At 37.8% G+C, this 19133-nt stretch overlaps 1 protein-coding gene across 1 annotated transcript in view; it reads left to right on the plus strand.

Annotated features, from left to right (window-relative positions):
- The window catches only part of GPR126 (G protein-coupled receptor 126), a 107388-nt gene that overhangs the window by 5570 nt on the left and 82685 nt on the right, over positions 1-19133 (plus strand). Inside the window, exon 2 of the mRNA XM_009998528.1 lies at positions 901-1001. Within this exon, the coding sequence (XP_009996830.1) occupies positions 901-1001 (101 nt within the window). The remainder of the gene's footprint in view (positions 1-900; positions 1002-19133) is intronic.

The raw sequence follows: 19133 nt of genomic DNA on the forward strand, positions 1-19133 counted from the left end.
GGAAAGAGTTGGTCAAAATAATGCATTGTGTTTCATTACTTCTTGCTTGCTTTTGCTTGTTGCTAACATATTGAACAAAATGAGACAATAATGTAATGGGGCAGCATTCAGTTTGGATGCATGGTTAAGAGTCTGAAGTTTAGAGTCTTTCTTGCTTTCTCTCCTGCCTACGATGGAGGAAACATTTTCAGCTTAGCTATTAAGTGTCCTGTATACTTCAAGGCAAAGGAAACTTTGACTTCAAGCTATAACTGATAAAGGTTTTTATATAATTAAATTTTTTACAATTAAATAACAAAGATGTCCCTGACTTCACTGGCTGCACTGATGAGCCTCGAGATTTTGGCAAGGGAAGTTTCAGGATTTCCATTGAAGTTGTTAGCAGAAAATATTGTAGCTATCAAAATATGAACACTGAAGAATAGGGAAGACTGGTTAAGGGCAGAGGCAAATTGTCTCTGACATTCTTTATATACTGAATAATAAATATGTATGTCTTTTATATATATCTAAGACTAGCATAAATGTATTTGCATATGTAAATTGACAAAGTAAAACTTTGCAGTCTCCAAAAAAACCCTACACTTCAGCTCTCTCAGACTGTCACCATATGGGCTGCTTGTTTCTTTTGCTGAAATACCACCCACACGTATCTCCTTAGAAGCCCAATGCTGACCAGTCTTCTGCTTTGTTGTCTGGTGAGAACCAGACAGCATAATTTCTGACCCTTTATAGCAAATGTGGAGTCTTCTGTCTCTGTTGAAGCAACACGAGGGCCATCATAATTTTCAAGTGCTACTTTATTTACTGCTAGTTACCAGTTTGACTAACAACAGTATTTTCTCATTTTCTTGGCTTGTTGTAAAGCTCCCTGAATGTTTTGCTTTTTTTTTTCCACAGGATGTCTCATGTAAGTGAAATGTGGTGCTATCATTGGAAATGGAAGCTGCGGCACTGCCTGTGCTTGTTTACCACGTATATGATATGCATGCAGCAAGCAGGTAAGTCAGCATATGATCTTCTTGCTTACTTAAATGGCCTAGGAGCCAAAGTTTTGATAACTGAGAATTGTGCTTACATATGACTGAATTATTTACAATGTAATATTTTGATTAAAATTATGCATTATAATTATGAGTTGGGATTTTATAAAATGGGCCATATTTTCTACCACTGCTGAATTTTCTTGGTTTTTTTGGCTGCTAGTAATTGTTATTATTTTCTTTGACTTTGTTCTTTGATTTCTTTCATTTTGCCCTTCCTTTGTTTTTACCTTGTTAATACCTACCTGTCATTTGAATTTCAGCTTGTTGTTGGAATACTGTGAATGATCACATAGTTCTTCCATTCTCCACAGTACTGTTTGTGCCTGTAGATGATGTATTTATTAACATTTCTCTCTAGTTCAAAGCTGTAAAATAACTGTAGTGTGCTTATTATTTTTAAACACTTTAAATGCTATTCAAGTAATAGAAACATTCCTCAGCAAGCTATATGTACGTAAGGTAATCATACACTGTAAAGAACAATCAGTTTAAACTTAACATCATATTGGTTTGTAGTGACAATTGAGTAAAGAGTAATGTCACACGTTCTGGCTGTTTTCTTTAAACATATGAATGGGAGATTTCATTTGCTGAATGTCCTTTTCTAACCACTGGAGTGCAAAATATTTTAGGAACTCCAGCTCCTTTACTGGAAAAAAGCTCTGGAGTTTATTCTGGAGCGTATAAAAGTTTTGGAGCAGCTTATAGTGTTCAGCTAATTCCATATCAAATGGCTAGTTTTCCTGTTAAAGACTTGCCATTGGAAAAAGGATGGTTTATACATAGAGTTTCTAGCTTCTTTGATACTGTTTTTTCTCTAAATAAAAAGTGCAGGTTTAAAAATACCACAAAACAACATGCAATTTTTATTTAGAGAAAAAACAATGCAGTAGCTGTGCAGTGGTAGTTTCCAGCTTCGTGTCACTATAATAGGTGTTTTCCATTTCCATTATATTGTGTAGCCAGAAATGCACTGAGGACCTGACTCTCAGTCCTGGCTTTGCTGGCTGATGGTCTTTGTGCCCCCTGTGTTCCTTGGCCATGCAGCTGCCATCCTCAGCAGAGAGTAAATCAGCAAAAACTACTCTAATTTACATCTGCTGTGGGCTTATACCTGGTGGCTAGAATGTTAAGACCCAAAGACCATGAGTCTTTGCTAATTAATCTTGAGAAAAATTTAGTTATTGAAAGTGCTGGAGACACAGAGAGAGTGAAGTCCCATGAGTCAGGAGGTTCTAGCCAGTGTGCTCTGAGGACAGGGAAGGACAACTACAAGCCCATCTGTGCATTCAGCTAATTGCAACACACCATGGCTACTCTGCTGTTACTGAACAAGTAGTTGGGTCAAAAGCCCTTTGCCAAACTCCAAGATACAATTCTACAAAATCATATATGCCCCTAGCTAATTGCTTCAGCAATAAAGTGGTCCGTGCCAATTGATTGGCAAAGCAGCTGAAGTGTTCTAGCTAATTCAGTCTTCTGTATTTTAATTACTGTCTGTGCTCCTCTCTCAGGCATTGATTTGGCATGTAGGAGACTCAGAACCAGGTCTCTGATGATGGAAATCAGAGCAGAGACCCGAATCTGAGTCTTTTACGTCTTAAGTGCATGCCCCTGGGGGCTTTTTCTTGCTTTGACTCAAAAAGATTTGAAATATTCACAGCTTTCAATAAATGGAAAGACATTTCCCTATCTGCCTGAAAGATAAGTAGATAAATAAGGTACACAGGGAAACACCCAGGTTCAATAGGCAAATGTTTGCTGTTCAACAGTGAAATAGATCATAGATAGTCTGCTGTTGATACTTGACTGAAATGAAAATGAGACATTTATCTTCACAGCAACCCGTCATTTGGCAGTACTTGCCTGTAGACCTTCAGGGTTCCTATCTCTTTTTATGTTGCTGTAAAAGCATAGGTTATGCTGTAAAACTGAGTCTTTTCACCTGTTTAACAGAGGAAGGCAGACAAGGTGGGAAACACTGTTGCTCCTGCATTTTTTAGTTTATGTTCTTAAAATTGGTCGTTTTGTCTGTAGATTCATATGGCTTCCATGATCTCTCTGGCAGCTTAAGCTTTACTGAAATTACAGTAGAAATATCATAAAACCTGACATACATCCAGCTTCATTAGTGAGCTGTAAGCTTAGAAAGCTATTGGGATTTATTAAGATTTGCTTAGAGGAGGTTACTTACAAGCAAGGGATTAAGATCATCTGGTACAGGTTTTATGGAGTATTTAAGGGGCTGTTCATAAGGATAAAAATATCAGTCATGCTGTGACATGGAAAAAATGCAAAAGTAATAATTTTACAGTTTAACTTGTGAAAAACTACAGGACTTGACCTGCTTTCAGAAACAAAACTTAGGAGAAGGATTACACAGCATAAAACTTAGAACAGGAATGAGATGGTCTGTGAAAAGAAAGTTTACCCCCAAATTGAACAGTCAGGTACTGACCAGCAGGTGCAGCAGTGGAGTGGAATCCCAAAATATGGCTCGGATACTTAAGAGGAATCAGTGGATGGACCCTGACACTTAAAACAGAATGGCAGGTTATTAAAATAAAACATAAATGATAAAAAATTAACATGTACTTTAGTTAAAATGTCAGCAGCTGTTAACTGTTTTCAGCATACTGGCTTCAGGTCATCATGTGTTGTGACATGGGGTGAGGTTAGAGAGGAGCTCAGTAAGGATCTTGACAGGTTTCTGTTCCTGTCTGGGGTATATGTCCCAGATGATCTTGAGTGAGTCATTTAGCTATGCCTTAATTTCTCTGCCTATAACCATGTATGTCTTGCTTTCCTTGTAAACAGCTTGCCTTCCAGCAAAGGGACTGTCTAGAAGCTAGCATGTTAGAATGGTGGGTTTTAAACAAAAGTAATTAAATCTGCTTTTACCTAGGATTCAGACATTCCCAACTTCTCGTTTTTATGTACATTTTGTTGGTTTGGGGGAGCCCAAAAGAGAACAAAAAGAGTGAACAGAGTTCTGGAAAATCTAACTAATGAGAACAGACAGAAGGAACTAAGCTTTTTTGGTCTAAAGTAGGCAGAAGGGGGATTGCATGAAAAGTGAGAATATTTAAAGAGATAGCTGCAGTTGGAAGGGATATACTGATCTTTCTAGGCAGTTGAAAGGGCAAAAAGAATGGATTTAAATTACAGCAAGATAAATGAGGGGAGGACAACTCATTGAAAGGTAGAGATAGCAGTGGAATAGACTGCCAAGGAAGACTGGGTAATCTCAGTCCTTGGGAATGTGCAATAATGTCTGCTAGGAAAGGTTTAGATCTATAGTTCTCTTTTCTTGGGGCTGAGAAAGATCATTAGATCATTTCCAGACTTACCTAATTTCTGTAGTGCTTCCTTAATCTTTACTCTGTAGAATCTATTTTGGTTCAAAACCTGTGAAATAAGGAGATCCATTGGAAGTGGCCCTTTTCACAGTATAGTAGTGGTTTTGCTGTGCCAAAAAAATGGTGGTGGTGTTTGTCCTGTTGCAATGGCCTCATTTTTATCTGATGTAAGGAAGCATCAGTTTAATATGGAAAGTAAAAAATGTTTGTTTCAGGCATGTGAAACCTGACAAAAAGTGTTCTGTTTTGTCTCCCCTTGCTTTTTGGCTTTTCTGCTCTCATAGTAAGATGTCTAATGCATTTTACTTTTTAAGTATTTTAAGTATTTTAAGTATTTTAAGTATTTTACTGTTTCTTGGGTTTGAATGTGCTCTCTATGATAACCCCATAGAAAAACTGGAGTTTTTTCAGTGACCTTAAAAGCTAATTCCAGTTTGCATCATTACTTTCCAGTCTAGTTCTCAAGTGTCTTGTCAGTACCGGAGTTCCAGAGTTTTGAACACTTGCACATTTTGGGGAGATTTCAACATCCTTGCAAGGGTTTTACCTTCTTCTGTCATCAATAGATACACAATTATGTAAGAGACAATAGCCATTTAAAATTTTTACTACCGTGCAACCATACTTAGTTTTATTTAGGATGTGGAAAATATTTATTTTAATAAAGTAATTACTACATCTGCAATTCTTATTACACTGTTTCTGCATTATGCCCCATTCTGCTGTTATCACAGAATTACTGTAACTGTAGCTAATGCCAGAGTGAGCATTTTTCCCCTTGTTCATCCATCAGTAAAGTACATTGGTATCTGAAGTAATTTCCATGGCTTTAATCAATCCCCAGGAGCTCATCAAAGAATAAGTTTCAATTCTGTTGCAGTCCTTGAAATGTTGATTTTTTAATTCTTATTTTTAGTGGTGATTCAAAGCAGGAATTTGTGCTGTTTTTAATTCATCAAGAAAAAGAGAGATGAGAAAAAAAGAATAAAACTGAAAGGAGGTCCTTCAGCCAGGTGCCTGATAACAGTCTCCAATGTAGGATCATCTCTGTCTGTCATGCATCGTGATTGGGCCTGTGTAGATAAAAGAGGGTTTAAAGTCCTCCTTTGTTTATTGGGAGAATTTCAGAAGCCTAATGAGAAGTGGGGAGGGACTCTGGCGGGAAGTATGGCTAAAGCAACCCGTGCTAGCAGCAAGAGTTAGTCACACTGGGTTTTACATAGAGCAGCCCAAGTCAGGAGGTATGTATTTTCACCACAGATCTGAAACTGCCTACCCTAGAAAATGGCCAAGGATCTTATTGCCAAGTAAATAATGAAAAGGTTGTCAACACCTTCTCGTATCTTCCTCTCCTTTACCGTGTGCACAGCAAGAGCCAGAGCACCAAGGCATTAACCCAGTCTGTCAGCACCATCCTCACGTACAGCGGGAAGGCGGGGGGTGGTTTTATAGTGTTATTACTGGTGCTTTGTGAAACTTCTCCCATGGCTTTCTTAGTGTGTGAACAGGTGTGCACATATTGCTGAGCAGGGTGAATGTGACTGAGAGCACTGTCCCTGACTTAAGCATGGAAATTCACATTTCTGAAAGTTTTCTGAAAGGAAAAGCTCCGAACACCTAAAAACTTTGAAAACGGTACAGTCTGGCAGTCTTAGAGAGGCATACACATACATGATGTGTAATTGTGGGATTAGTCAGAAGGAATCTGGATATTTAAGGAAGAGCTCTAAAGTATTTCTATGTTCCCTGTGTTAGTCTACTTTTGTTTTATTGTAGCTTACGCAAAACAAATAAGAAACAATTCTTTATGTTTCATTTAATATCTACATTTCTGCTGGCTTCAGGGATGGGTTTAGAATTTCTGTTCATATAAATCTTGTAGAGAAAAAGTTGCTAGTTGACTTTCTTGTGTTTTCCTTAGCTGACAGTTTGTTAATGTACAAGCAAGTCACTGTTTGAATGAATTTCATGGGAAGCTGCCTATCATTACCTCTGTTTACTTTTTTAGCTATAATTTTTTGATGGTGCTGATAATTCTTTTCTTTAAAGTGTTTTGACCTCTTTGCATGAACTATAACAATATTCTCTTGAAAGCACACTGATTTCCCCCCCACACCCCTTCCTCTGATATGCACCTGTAGCCAAACCCAAATGGAGTATTGTGAAACATTGCAGAAATTCAAAGCTAGGACCTCATTTTACAGGGTCTTTGCACTCCTTTATTAGACAGGCTAAATTATGCACCTTTCTTGAAAGAAGATACCATTAAGAAAGAATATGTTTCACTGAAGGTCCTGCCTTCATGAACTGTAGATTTTAGTATCGATTTATAATTTAAATTTTTGCCTTTTTCTCTGTTCACTGTTAAATATTAAAAACACACTCAAATGGCAATTTGTCAGTTTATCAATATTGTCTGTGACAGTGGACAATAAAAGTGTCTGGGTCAGTGATATATGTACAGCAGTAGCCCCAAAATGACTTGTGGCCAGCTGGACTGGGCTTTACAAAAGACTGCCTCTGGTAGAGGTTATTATGTAAAGAAATCCATTCTTTATGGTATTTGTCAGTTGCTCTCAATAAAGTGAATGAACATTTTAGAACAAAACAAGTTTCTGTCTCATTGAAAGACTGAAGTCTTTGCAAATGTCACTTTTTCTCTTGTGGATTAGTAATGTGAGAAATGTTGCATCATGAAATGAAGGTCTTAATTAGGAATAGAACAGTTTTACATGTAAAAGTTCCTTACCTAGAAGTCTAGCAATCATATTAGATGTGTTTTTATATGTATTACTATTAATACAGGGTAATTAAAATGATTGATTTCTTGTACCAACAGACATTTTAGAATTATTACCACTGTAAAGTCAGTGCTTGTCAATTAATAAGAAGAAAGGCTGATCTTGCAGATTTAGGATGCATATTGTTATGTCCATGATTGTTTTGCTAGAATATTGGATTTATGTACTTTATGGGATTGCTTGAGTGATTTGTATAAGGTGTAACAGGTAATGTTCACTAAATCAGCGCTTCAGTTATCACTGCCTGATAACTGAAACATTAAAAATTGCGTATTTATTACAACCAGAGCTCAGAGATGTCTGAGACAGATGTACTCATGCCATATACTAGGTATGGACAATACTAAAATGAAGAAGAAAAAAATACTTTACAAGAATTTGAAAAAAGGTATCTTAGCTACAGTTTCGTAAGGTACTAAGAAATAAGAAGACCCACCTGGAAAATTACATTCCTTGTTAAGATTCTGTATAGAAATGCCTCTGTTTGCGTAATTCACCTGTACTGTTTCTGAATATCTTCCTCTTGTCATGGAAGAGAAAAATCTCTATCCCATGATAGGAAGATTAAGCATTTCAGCTGCAGACTGTAAACATTTTCCGCATAGTTCACTAATATATTTGTGTGGTAATAATATATCCTTTACTGTGATACATTGAACCAAAACTACTTTTCTTACCCCAAATATTATAATATTGGCACTTATATCAAGGGAAGGCAGGGCTTCCAGAAATACCTCTTGTTTTGTCTAAATTCAGTGCTCACTGGTCTGCTCGGTTCCTGTAAATGACAGACTAAGCTCTAACTCTTGCCGCAGTACAGGAAAATTAAGTGCATAAATCATCGTTAGAGCTCTGCTTATGTAGTCTGGCTTCCAGGTATCATTCATACTAATTCATTTTATTGGCCTTCTCTTGAAGAATCAAGCCCCTTTCCACTCTAAACCCAATTCCCATTTTGGTACCACTATTAACTCATACTCCTTTTTTCTCATCTTCGATGTTGTTGTTTTTGCTCTATTGTCTGGAACAACAGCAACTTGAACAGTAGGTTGACTGTTTTAAATTTGTTAGTTGGAAACTAACTAAAGTCCTCAGGATTTCAGCCCCTGGACATGCTCACCAATTCCCATTCTGTTAATTTTCCCTTTGCCAAGTTCTGAACATCTTTTCTATTATTTATTTTTTTTCAGAGATAAGTATCTGCAAGAGTCAGCTCTTGCAAAACAGAGGGTAGATCTGTGAAAAGAACATCACACAGCTAACCTAATTTTTGAAAGGACACAATGCTATCAGAGTTTTTCCAATTCCAGCTTTTTTCCCTCATGAATGTGCTTCTTAATGGGTGTCAGACAGAAAACTGCAACTCCCTATCTTGAACAGAGTTTGTTTTGTTCAGATGCATGCTCTGGCTTCTCACATCTTTTCTCATTAAGAACAGTGCAGTGACAAACCCATACTATGAAGCTGAAGTCATTTTTTCTATTAGAACTTGCTCTTTTTATCAGAACTTGCTCGTTTTCCTGAATTTACAGAAAAGACTTAAAGCAGATTTAAATTCTAAATATTTTGCTTTTTTTCTTTAATTATGTGTCTAAATATTTTTCAGTTCCAAAGTATGTTAGTTGTGTACTGCACTTTGCAGAAACTGGAAGTGCACAGAGAATGCTAAAATCAGCAGCCTTGCCTGCTGAGTCATTAAACATATGCAAAGAAATACCAATATAGTGTCTTCTGTACTGAAATCTAAAGTAACAAAGAGATCCTGTGCTGCATATGAGTGTCCACCAACCCAATACTTCGAATAACAAATTGCCCAAATTGTGCCCAACTTGTCTTGGAATTTGGTTTAGAAAACTGTTATATATCAATAAACCATGTCTGTACTACACATACAAAAATAAAAGGGCGAAATGCTGGTGTTGAACAAAGGCATTGTTAATATAATGAGTCAGAAGTTGTGTTGTTTTTTTTTTTTAATATTGTTTGACTGATAAAAATATTTAAAGGAAGTGTAACTATAAAAACAGTGAGCCCCCTCCCTTCCATGTGTAAGCCTGGTAACATCAAATGTGTTGTATGCACCAGCTGCTCAGTTTACAGGTCATTATCTAACTAGTTTCTAAAATATAGGCTTTTTTTTCTTTGAAATGTCAGATTTTGGCAGTGTATTGTTTCCATGATTACTGGTATTTTGGTCTTATTTTGAATTTGGTATACTTCTGCTAAAATCTTACCCCTGGAAGTGGCAAAGATATTTTGAATAGCAATTGTACCACCAGCTAGGGCTTCCCTCTCTCTGCGTATGGGGAATTGTTCTTCTCTTAAGTGATTATTTCTCTGCATTATAAATTAATTGTACCCTTCCACGTTCTCTGAAGTTTCTATTTGGACAGAATATGTTCAGCTATATATAGTCTAGTTTCTCCATTTTAACTGGATTGCATTTCATTGATTTTTTTTGGTTCCATCAAAGTCAGTGCAAATTTTATTGCCCCCTTGAATAAGAGGTAAGATCCATTGCTCTTGAGCACTTTGGAAAATCCCTTCCCAATCGTCCAGATAGAAGCTTATGGGAGTTTGGTGTCCTGGCCAAGTAATGTTATGTCAGAGGAAGCTGAAGTTCCACCCCATGCTTTTAAAAAATTGAACTTGCATGGTTCTGCAGTTCAGTGCTCAGAAAAGAAAAAGGCTTGAAGAGTGAAAGAGGAGTTGCTGTGTATACTTGGCAGCAATTATATGCTATAACTTGTACCTTTTGTCTGCAGATTGCTGTGATCTCACCCAGTAATACTTGAAGTGGAAGAGGGTTTTGTGTTCTGTTTTTTGTCTGTGTAATCCCTATGTCATATGAATCCTGACTTGGTACTTAAGAATTGTCTTGGGCTCCAGCAAAAAACTCAAATGTACAAGCACTCCTGGGACTCATAACTGAAAGACTTTTTCTTTCAGTGCTGTTCATGCTTTATGCAGGAGAGGGTACCTTTTGCAGGAGTCTGGAGCACCTCAGGTTCCCAGACATTCAGTGGGAAACAAGCATTCTCAGCACTCCCAAAAACTAAGCCAAGGAGAAGACAGCCTTTTTGCTGTACCACCCTCTTTTTAGCCTGGTTTACTGCATCCTGTTGGGGATTATTCAGCAACTGGTAGAGCCAGTTAAAATACCATAAGAATCCAGATATCCCCTCCGGTTTCTACGTATCCATCCACAATCTGCCTGGTATTTAATCCTAACACAGAGAGGAAAGTTTTATTTTTCCTCTTTAAATGTGTTGCTTTTCATTATAGTGGCATGAAAGATTTCTTGAGCTTTCATCATATTTTACTGTAACTTGTGTGTTTCCTTCGCTTGTGTGTGAAGACAGCTCAGCCTGGCCAGAGTTTTAATCTTTAGGGTGAGGTCTGCAATGCTTCTTATCTTAATCAGCTACTGTGTTTATTCACTTGAAATATGTGAAAATCTGAAGAAACATCTTCTATTAGCAGGAATCAAGCCAAACTACAGGAAAAAAAAATAAAATTAAATGAAGTCTTGTCTTTTGGCAAGTCATGGTATTTCACATTAGATTTCTATGAGCTTTCCTTTGCTGAATTCATTGTAAGGAATGATACAATGACAGCAGAGTGAAAAATAATCTTGCATATTTTAAAAACAAGAAAAGGTCTTAAACTAGAATCTGGTCATCAAGTCATGAATGTTGTGAGTCACAAATGTTATTACTTAATAGCAGTTGGTGAAAATAAAAGGAAGCATATTATTTTTTTCTTGCCAAAAAGCATTTCTGTGCTACTTGCAGTTTGGTCTTTATAGTTTGCCATAATTTGTCTTCATGTTTGTAGTTCAGTTTTTTTATATTGGCCTTCACAGTAGTTCACAGAATTGACAGTTGGAAAGGACCTCTAGAGATTGTCTAGTCCAACTAGTTCTCATAAGCATTCTGCAATAGTCCTTTCATATAATTCCTCATAAAACTTACAGTGTTGGAATGTAAACTTTATACAAATATCAATAGTAACAAATACAATGATAATCAAGTGCTATGGAAGTAGACTTTGCATGGCCAAGGTAGCCTATACTTCAGTTACCTGAAGTGCAGGGAGATAATCTGCACCATTAAATACCATTATTGGGCTATACTTGGCAATTTGTGAACATTTATGAAAAACACCAAAGACCAATATGCCCAGTCTAAATGCTGATCTAGTGAATATGTTCCTGTATGGGCCTTACTTGGGGTTAAGGTGTATGGAGTTTTCAGTGAGTAAAGCAGTTTTCCACCCTGATACATTTCTAAAGTTATAACGCAACTCCATGAGGGTTTTCCCCAGAAAATTATAATATAAATACTAATATTGGTGGTATTTTATTATTTTCTTTCATAAGTAAAAACTAATACTAGTTAGCATCATCATCTCTCACTGGAGATACATTGCCTGGATGTAGGATCAGCCAGTACCTGGTGCTTGTGTTCTACCACAAATAAAGTTACTTGACTTGTTCTTTGGCACTACTTTAAAAATGCAATTAATATAAATTATATATAAAAACAAGACTGATAAAAATTCTATAAAACATTACAATGTTTATATATTATAAAATATATATTACATCTATAGCATATACATTTTATATATAGTTATGATGCAACTTAAACTTCACTAGAGAAGAATGTTGAGCTAAACTGCTGGAACAGTTTGAAGACAAATATCCCTACAGAAACATATTAGTGTGTATATTTGGATTGTGCAGGTGGATCTCCTGTACTGACTGTGAGCACTGACAGATTTATGATCTATTCCAATAGCACAGAGCTTTTGTTCACATTTTAAGTAAATTATGTTATTGAGCGTGGGCTGCTTTGGTCATGGAAAAATATATGTATGAGACTTGAATGACTAATGGTTTTTGTTGTGAGCACCTTTTTATCAGCAACAATATGAGAGGTCTGAGTGAATATACAGGCTGCCAATTACGGATATTACAATTTCCCTGTAATTTATGTTTTTTTAAATTATAACACTGTATATTTCTGACATTTCAAATACTCTTAAATGTCTCTTAGTAGTCTGTTAGTGTTTTTAAGTAACACAACCCTTCATTCCTACCAGTTCTGAAAAGAGTAAGACTTTTACATTTTTTCACTTTCTGAACATTTCCTGTTTTTTGTGAAGGTAAGGAAAATGTTGGGATTCAGCTATGAACCAAAACAGAGAATGATAATTTAGAATCAACACCTGCTACTTTGGTTGAAATGTTGGAGACCTATGTGGTGGAAATAAAGGCATAAACCAGGGGGATATGTTTTATTTAATAGTCACATAACGACAATTCTTAAAGTTTGACTTATTTTAAATAACAGAAGAAAGCTCTAGGAAGATAATATTTTTAAGAAATGCTAAGGCTGGAAAGCTGGCAATTAAGTAATTTGGAAATAACAGAATTGAAGAATTCAGATTGCCTATGGAATTTTCCATTTTCACTTCCACCAAGACAATGCAGGTTTGAATTACAGTCACCTGCTTTTTGTCACTGACCTCCAGCTTTGCACAAAGCAGACATGCTATGAGGCTAAAAACAAACATAATTTATAAGACCTTTACTTAATGTGTGGCCAGAGGTGGAATATGTACACTAAATGAGGCGTTGGATTGCATGAAGATCTCATGGCTAGGATGGCTGAAGGCTGGGCTAAAAAACTGAATGCCTCTGAATGTCTCAGAATGAATGTCTCTGACTCTTAGCTGCGCGGGTGGCTGAGCAAATGAATTTCATGGCTGTCTTTGATGTGTCTCATTAACTACCCTTCCATAAAATTAATTTGAGAATGCTTCTTCCCTCATAGTCATGTTTTAAGTTTTTAATTAATAGCTGTTGGAAAAAGGTTCAAATGTTATATTAATGAGCACCACGGAAGAGCTCATGAAGAAGTCAGTGATTCTGTCAGGAGAGAACTGGGAAATTGCTGCAAGGCTGAGGGTCACACAGAGAAGAACAGGGGTAAAGCAAGATACTTAAAAGTTGCTTGTTTCCTGGGATTTGTCCTTCCTGTGCACCGAATGAGGTCCTGCAAAAACGGTAGTGTGTGATTATGTAATTGAGGACTTTTTTTTCAATTATCTGTCCCCAAAGGCCAAAGGAAGGTTAACTCTGGCATTTCCTAACTTCAGCAGTACTTGATTGTGCAGTCCTAATGGTGTCTGCATGTTTCTAGGAGGGGTTTATAATGTTGGTATGTGTGTGTATCTGCAGATAAAGTTATAATTACTGTTAGAGATGCTTACTTAGAATTTTAATTTAACCCATATGCAGAACATAAAATCTTGTTAACAAATAGTCATTTACTTATTTTTCTTGATTCATTCATTCTCACTTAATCAGGATGTTCTCCACCGTATTTTGCAGACAGTTTAAGGAAGCTGAGATTGACAGTGATGGAAGTAATCAAGCCACTTCACTGTGAAGCAATTCACTTAGGAATAGAACTTCCCTTTTAATTTAATTATTTACTGTGGCCTTTGAATGACCCAGCAGTTAGAACAATAGCAACCTAGTTCTTTACAGCCCATGTAACACAAGAACACAGTATTTCATAAAGAAAGAGAAAAAAAGGAATAGAGAGGTATTCTGTTGTAGTACTTTCTACATGCTGCTGTCACTTGTAAGATTCAAGTGGGTGATAATCTGAGGGTGATGTTGTGCACAAGGATGTTGGGTTTTGGCCTGGTATTTTGGGGTTTTTCTTTTTAAGGCACTATAATTCTTAGTTTATTGGTGATTGATTTGTGTTGTCCTGTAGGAAAAAGAAACACCCTTTGCATTTGGAACAGACAATTCAATGTTTCACTTAGCAAGAGAGAGACAAAAACATGCCTAGAGAAGGAATGTTGAAGCTTCTACTTCTGCAGTATTAGTGTCTGAAGGAACACTTGGGAGTGTTCGAGTCTGGATGAGCAGGTCCCATGTGAACTGAGGTTTAAATGAAGGTGGCATTTTGCTAGGAAGTGGGGTGCTCTGAAACACACAAAATCTTTCTCTGTATTTGAAGTAATGGCAGAGTCCCCAGAGCTTTGTTGAAAGGTGCCCACTTCTTCAGCAAAAAATAAGTAAAATATACTTAGTTAAGAGTCGGATGTCTTTGATGTGAAGGTCTTCTGCTAGATGAAAGACTTCAACTGGCATGCAGTGCCAAGTATCCCCTGTTTCCTTAGTGCCTTTGATGCCAACATCCTCAAAAAGAACAAGGATTAAGACATTAAATTTGGAAAAGGATTTCCTCTAGAACTAAGGTTGTTTTTCTTAACCTCCAGACATGTAGCTAGTGGTAGGACAAATTAATCTTCCAGAACTTAAGGAATGTTAATAACCGTGGCAGTTTTCAGATTACAAGTCGTAAAATAATTTAATTTTCCTGTAACCATGGCCAAGGTCCTGATGCCCATCTGCCCATGGAACAGAAGTAGGTTTGTTACTGGTTTAATCCAGGGGTCCAAGCAGTGTTCATAGATGGACTCCAGGACTTAAAACAAGACCCACATGTATGATGCTTCCCCTCAGAATTCTCCAAGTCTTCAGCTATTTCCATTTTGGGAATGAAATTCTCACTGAGGCTGTTGTGGCTTGCCTGTAGTCTGCAATGGATTTCTGCCAACTAGTTGCTCACTTTCCCTTTGAACTTGCACACCCATAGTTGTCCTCGGGCAGGGAGTGCCATGTGTCCACCTCCCACTGCATGAAGAACCACCTTGTTCTCCTTGCTTTGAACCCAGCTTCTGTAACAGGGGGCTATCAAGAGAAGACAGTGAACACATGCTCTCTTTTTTCTGTGTCACCCATAGACCTTTTGTAGCCCTTTGTCATATCTCCATTACAACATCTCCTTCCTACCTTGAAGAGTATGTTACTATTCCCTCACTTGCCCTGACTATGCCCACCCAGAACCTACACCAAGGCATCCTCTGTCTGTAGCTCAAGGGCTTCATTTAAGCCCAGGCTAGGACACCTTCATGTTCTCTGGGCTGTCAGCTACCTGGGAGCATCAGGAAACGGGTAGATAATGATGGAGAAATATGTGGGAGCCAGAGTGACTGCAGTGAAGGCAGGGCCCTTGCTGGCTGTGCACAGTCCCACCATGTCTGAGGTGGGTTAGGAGGCAGGGTGAGGCAATGAGCCATGTCCAGGGTCCATCCAGGGAGTCAGATTGAGAGCAGTCAGAGACAATGCCAGAGACAGATACACCTACAGCATATGTCCAGTAAGAACTGAAAGCAAATTAAAGGCTTTTAGTGCACTCAAGGCACTTTCACACTTCCCTAGGTTGAATTTTGTCATTTTATTGCCTCATCACTCTGACATATAAGAGACTAATTTTTCAGTTGTTTATAGTTTGCTTTCAAGGTATCTACTATCTGGAGTAGCTTTCTGCCGTCAGCAAATTTTGTGCTCTTCTACTGCTTTTACAGACATTTTCTGGATATTTTAGGTAATATGGATCCCAGCAAAGACCCCCGTGGAACTCTGCTGCTGACTTTCTTGCCTTTTTACCTTCACCTTTCCTCCTATACCCTACCTCTTAACCAGTTATTTATCTGTGCCAGACCCATCCTTACTATGAAATGGCTGCTTAGTTTCCTTTAAAGCCTTTTAGCAAAAGTCCTTGCCAGAAACCTTCTGGGTATCCGAGTGAACTGTGTCAGCTGGCTCACAGTCACCCGCACAGTACAACTGAACCCTGCTGAGAACTGCAAGAGGTTTGTAAGACAAAATGTTACTTGACAGAATTCATGTTGACTCTCCCAAATAGATTATATTTATCCAGGTGTCCACTAATTCTAGCATTTCTTATACCACAGAACCCTTGTGGTAGCTGAGGAACTGGTCTGCTCAGTGAGAAAAATAAATTTGAGTAAACTAGTTTTACCTGACTGCCAGTTACTGGCAACCTTTACACGTGTGCACATCATTAGCAAATCTTAAGGATGTATGACTTTAATTACACTGCTGTTCTACTGCTCTGGACTAAAACTGCATCTTGCAGAAATAGGCTTGAAAAAAATTGGATGTGTTTGGTCATGTTGACAAGCAGTAGAAAGGACTAAGTGGTATTTCTAGTACTTTATTAAAATGTAATGAAAGGTTTGGGCAGTTCGCTTGAGTGGTAGTTTCTCATTATAATTTTGCCCTGGCTCTTAGGTATGCACATTATTAGAAGAACCTTTTCAGTTGCAGCAAATAGCCAGACCATTGTTTGACCGTCTTGAGAAAGGGATTGAATGTCTGTTTTTCCTATAATGCTTTGTGAAGGGGAGAAAACAACCATCACTGGAAAAAGAAAGTATGGGTTTCTGCTTTCTTCTGAATTGCAGGAGAGACAGAAATAAATTAAAATGCAGAAGGAACCAAGATAGTCTGCAATTCACCATATGTGCTGTATGTTCCATTTCACACGTGTAGAGACAAACCTGTTACTCTGCACAGTGCAGATCTGACAGTCATGGGACTGACAGTCCTACTTCTCCCTAAAAGGATGGAGCACTTTTGCATCTCTTCGTATTGACTAAGATAGAATAGATTATTTGTTATTGATGGGTAGTTCAGAGATCAGTTTGTTCAGAGATTAGAGGGTTTTATACCTTTATGTTTGAAAGACTATGCAGAAATCTAAGTAGAAGATAACACTGTTGTGCTAGTTTTGTTTTCTTAGGAAATCCAAATGCCAAGAAGCTTCTGATACTATTACTTCCTGGAAAGTAATTGTTTTCTCAGAACAGGAAAGCTTGTAACTTGTAAATGAAATAGAAATGTTTGCATTTATTTGCATGGAATAACATAATTAGTTTGAAGCAGATTACTGTGAACAAGAATACTTGAATTATGTAATGTATTTAAACCATTAGGCTTTCAAGTTCTTTTGGCCTATCAGCATTACAACTGAAACAGTAGCTTTTTCTACAATCCACTTAATAAAACCAGAACATCTTAGAATTCTTTTTAAATTAAGGATGTTACTGGTGTACAAGGGTAGTCTTATGAGCAAGACTTTGGTAGAATTATGTTTCTTTATACCTGCCTAGTACCTTGTCTAGGATATTTTTTCAGCATTACTATTCTAAAGTTCTATTTTACCACTTTAAGTGAAAAAAAGAAGGAAAACCAGATACTTCTGGTTATTGTAATACATTTCTAATATGCCTGTTTTTCATAGTTTCTTGACCCTCTGCAATGTTTACCATCACTTTGACTTCTTGAGGTTAAGAAATTTCTGCACTGGAACTACTGTTATACTATTGTCACTGTCATTTTCTATTAAATAATACGTATTTCACATTTAATCTGTTCTAAGAGTCACAGAGTTCAACCAAAAATAGTTAAATTCCCATTGCAGCTCCTGCTTTGGTTTTCAAAATTAAACTGGACCTTTGGTTAGTCTTGGAGACACAGTCTGGGGAGGAGGACCAGCTTCAGGCAGAGCAGGGAGTTGCTTTGAGTGGAAGTCTGCTATAAGCCACAGAGCTGCTGTAGTCCTGCCTCATAGAGCCCAAGGTGGCCTTGCTACCATTAAGGAAGGGACGTGAACGTGTGGCTCATGCTGGAGGACGTGTGATCACCCCTGCAAGTGGCAGCAGTGACACCTCATACTGATTAAAGCAGTAGGTGCTGCAAGGTTGACTTTCCAGGCCTCTCATGACAACTCTTCCTCACAGCTGTATCTCTTAACACACTGTTATACTTTGCTGGAGGTGCTTCATCACAGCCCTATTTCAACAGACACACAAAATAAGATCATTCTTCCTCTACTGAATGTAAGCATGGTGGTGTTAATTTTTGTCCCATTTAGAAAGTTGGTATGATCAGTTGTTTCATGATCCCATATTAATATTTTTCTCTATTATCATTTTGCATTTGTTTTGTTGATAGAGTCAGCTTCACAGGTGGCATTTGTGAGCAGCCAGGAGGTTTGAAAAGAAAAGGTGCAATTGTCTGTCTAGTCACAAATGAAAGAAGACACTTCTGGCAATGTTTGCAAGCCATTCCTGGTGATGAATGTAGGAATTCCCTGGTTAGTTACAAACACCCCTCTGCCATTTCTGTAATTGGAAGCTGCTGGAAGTTGCTGCTAACACTTCATTGGAGTTAAGTTTAGGGTTCAGGCTGGAGTGGTTTTACCAGATGAGCCAAAAAAGTGTTTAGCCTGACACCATATACTACCACGTGGTGCAGCGTGTGATTCAGTACTGGGTGATGTGGTGACAGCTCCATGGCCATTTAGATCAGGATTACATCAAGCATTTGTTTCTATGACATGGGTATGAGGGTGTGTTCAGCATTGTAGCTTTTCCTCATCTGGAAGGAAGACCTCTCGCCTGACTGTGCCCTGGGCAGACCATCAAGCTGTGCACTGCTGATTTCATAACTGATCCAGATCCAACTACAAGCAGTAGCAAGCAGTTACCATCTGAGCTGTTATAAGAATTTTCCTTCTCATAGTTGTTGCAGCCCAATTATAATTATAAGACTCAATTATCACATGCTATAAAATGCTGTAATTGCTGTTAGGACTGTCTACTGTTGGAGCCTGTTCTGGCTGCTCTGGCTGAGTAGTATTGAGACTGAATGGGAACTGCCTGGATGGAGAAACCCCTGCAGCCATGAGACTCACAGGAGAGCTGTCTAGCACACCTGAAAGCTTTTCAGACTACAGATGGATTTCCAGCACTCTGTCTCGCAGCAGAGTTTACTGAACAATAACGCTTAAGAAATCTACAAAGAGGAAAGAAAATAGCAGTTCTTGGAAAGCTGTGTGGGTGAGGAATGGAGCTGTTACTCAACCAGATTGTTGGATTTTTCTTCCAAATATATTGGTTTTGTTGAAACTGAAAAGTATATCAACGCTTAAGAAAAGTAACTGAGTAATAATTCTAGCTGAAGTGTT

Source organism: Chaetura pelagica, unplaced genomic scaffold (genome assembly GCF_000747805.2).
Source record: "Chaetura pelagica isolate M959 unplaced genomic scaffold, ChaPel_1.0 scaffold455, whole genome shotgun sequence".
NCBI lineage: Eukaryota > Metazoa > Chordata > Aves > Apodiformes > Apodidae > Chaetura > Chaetura pelagica.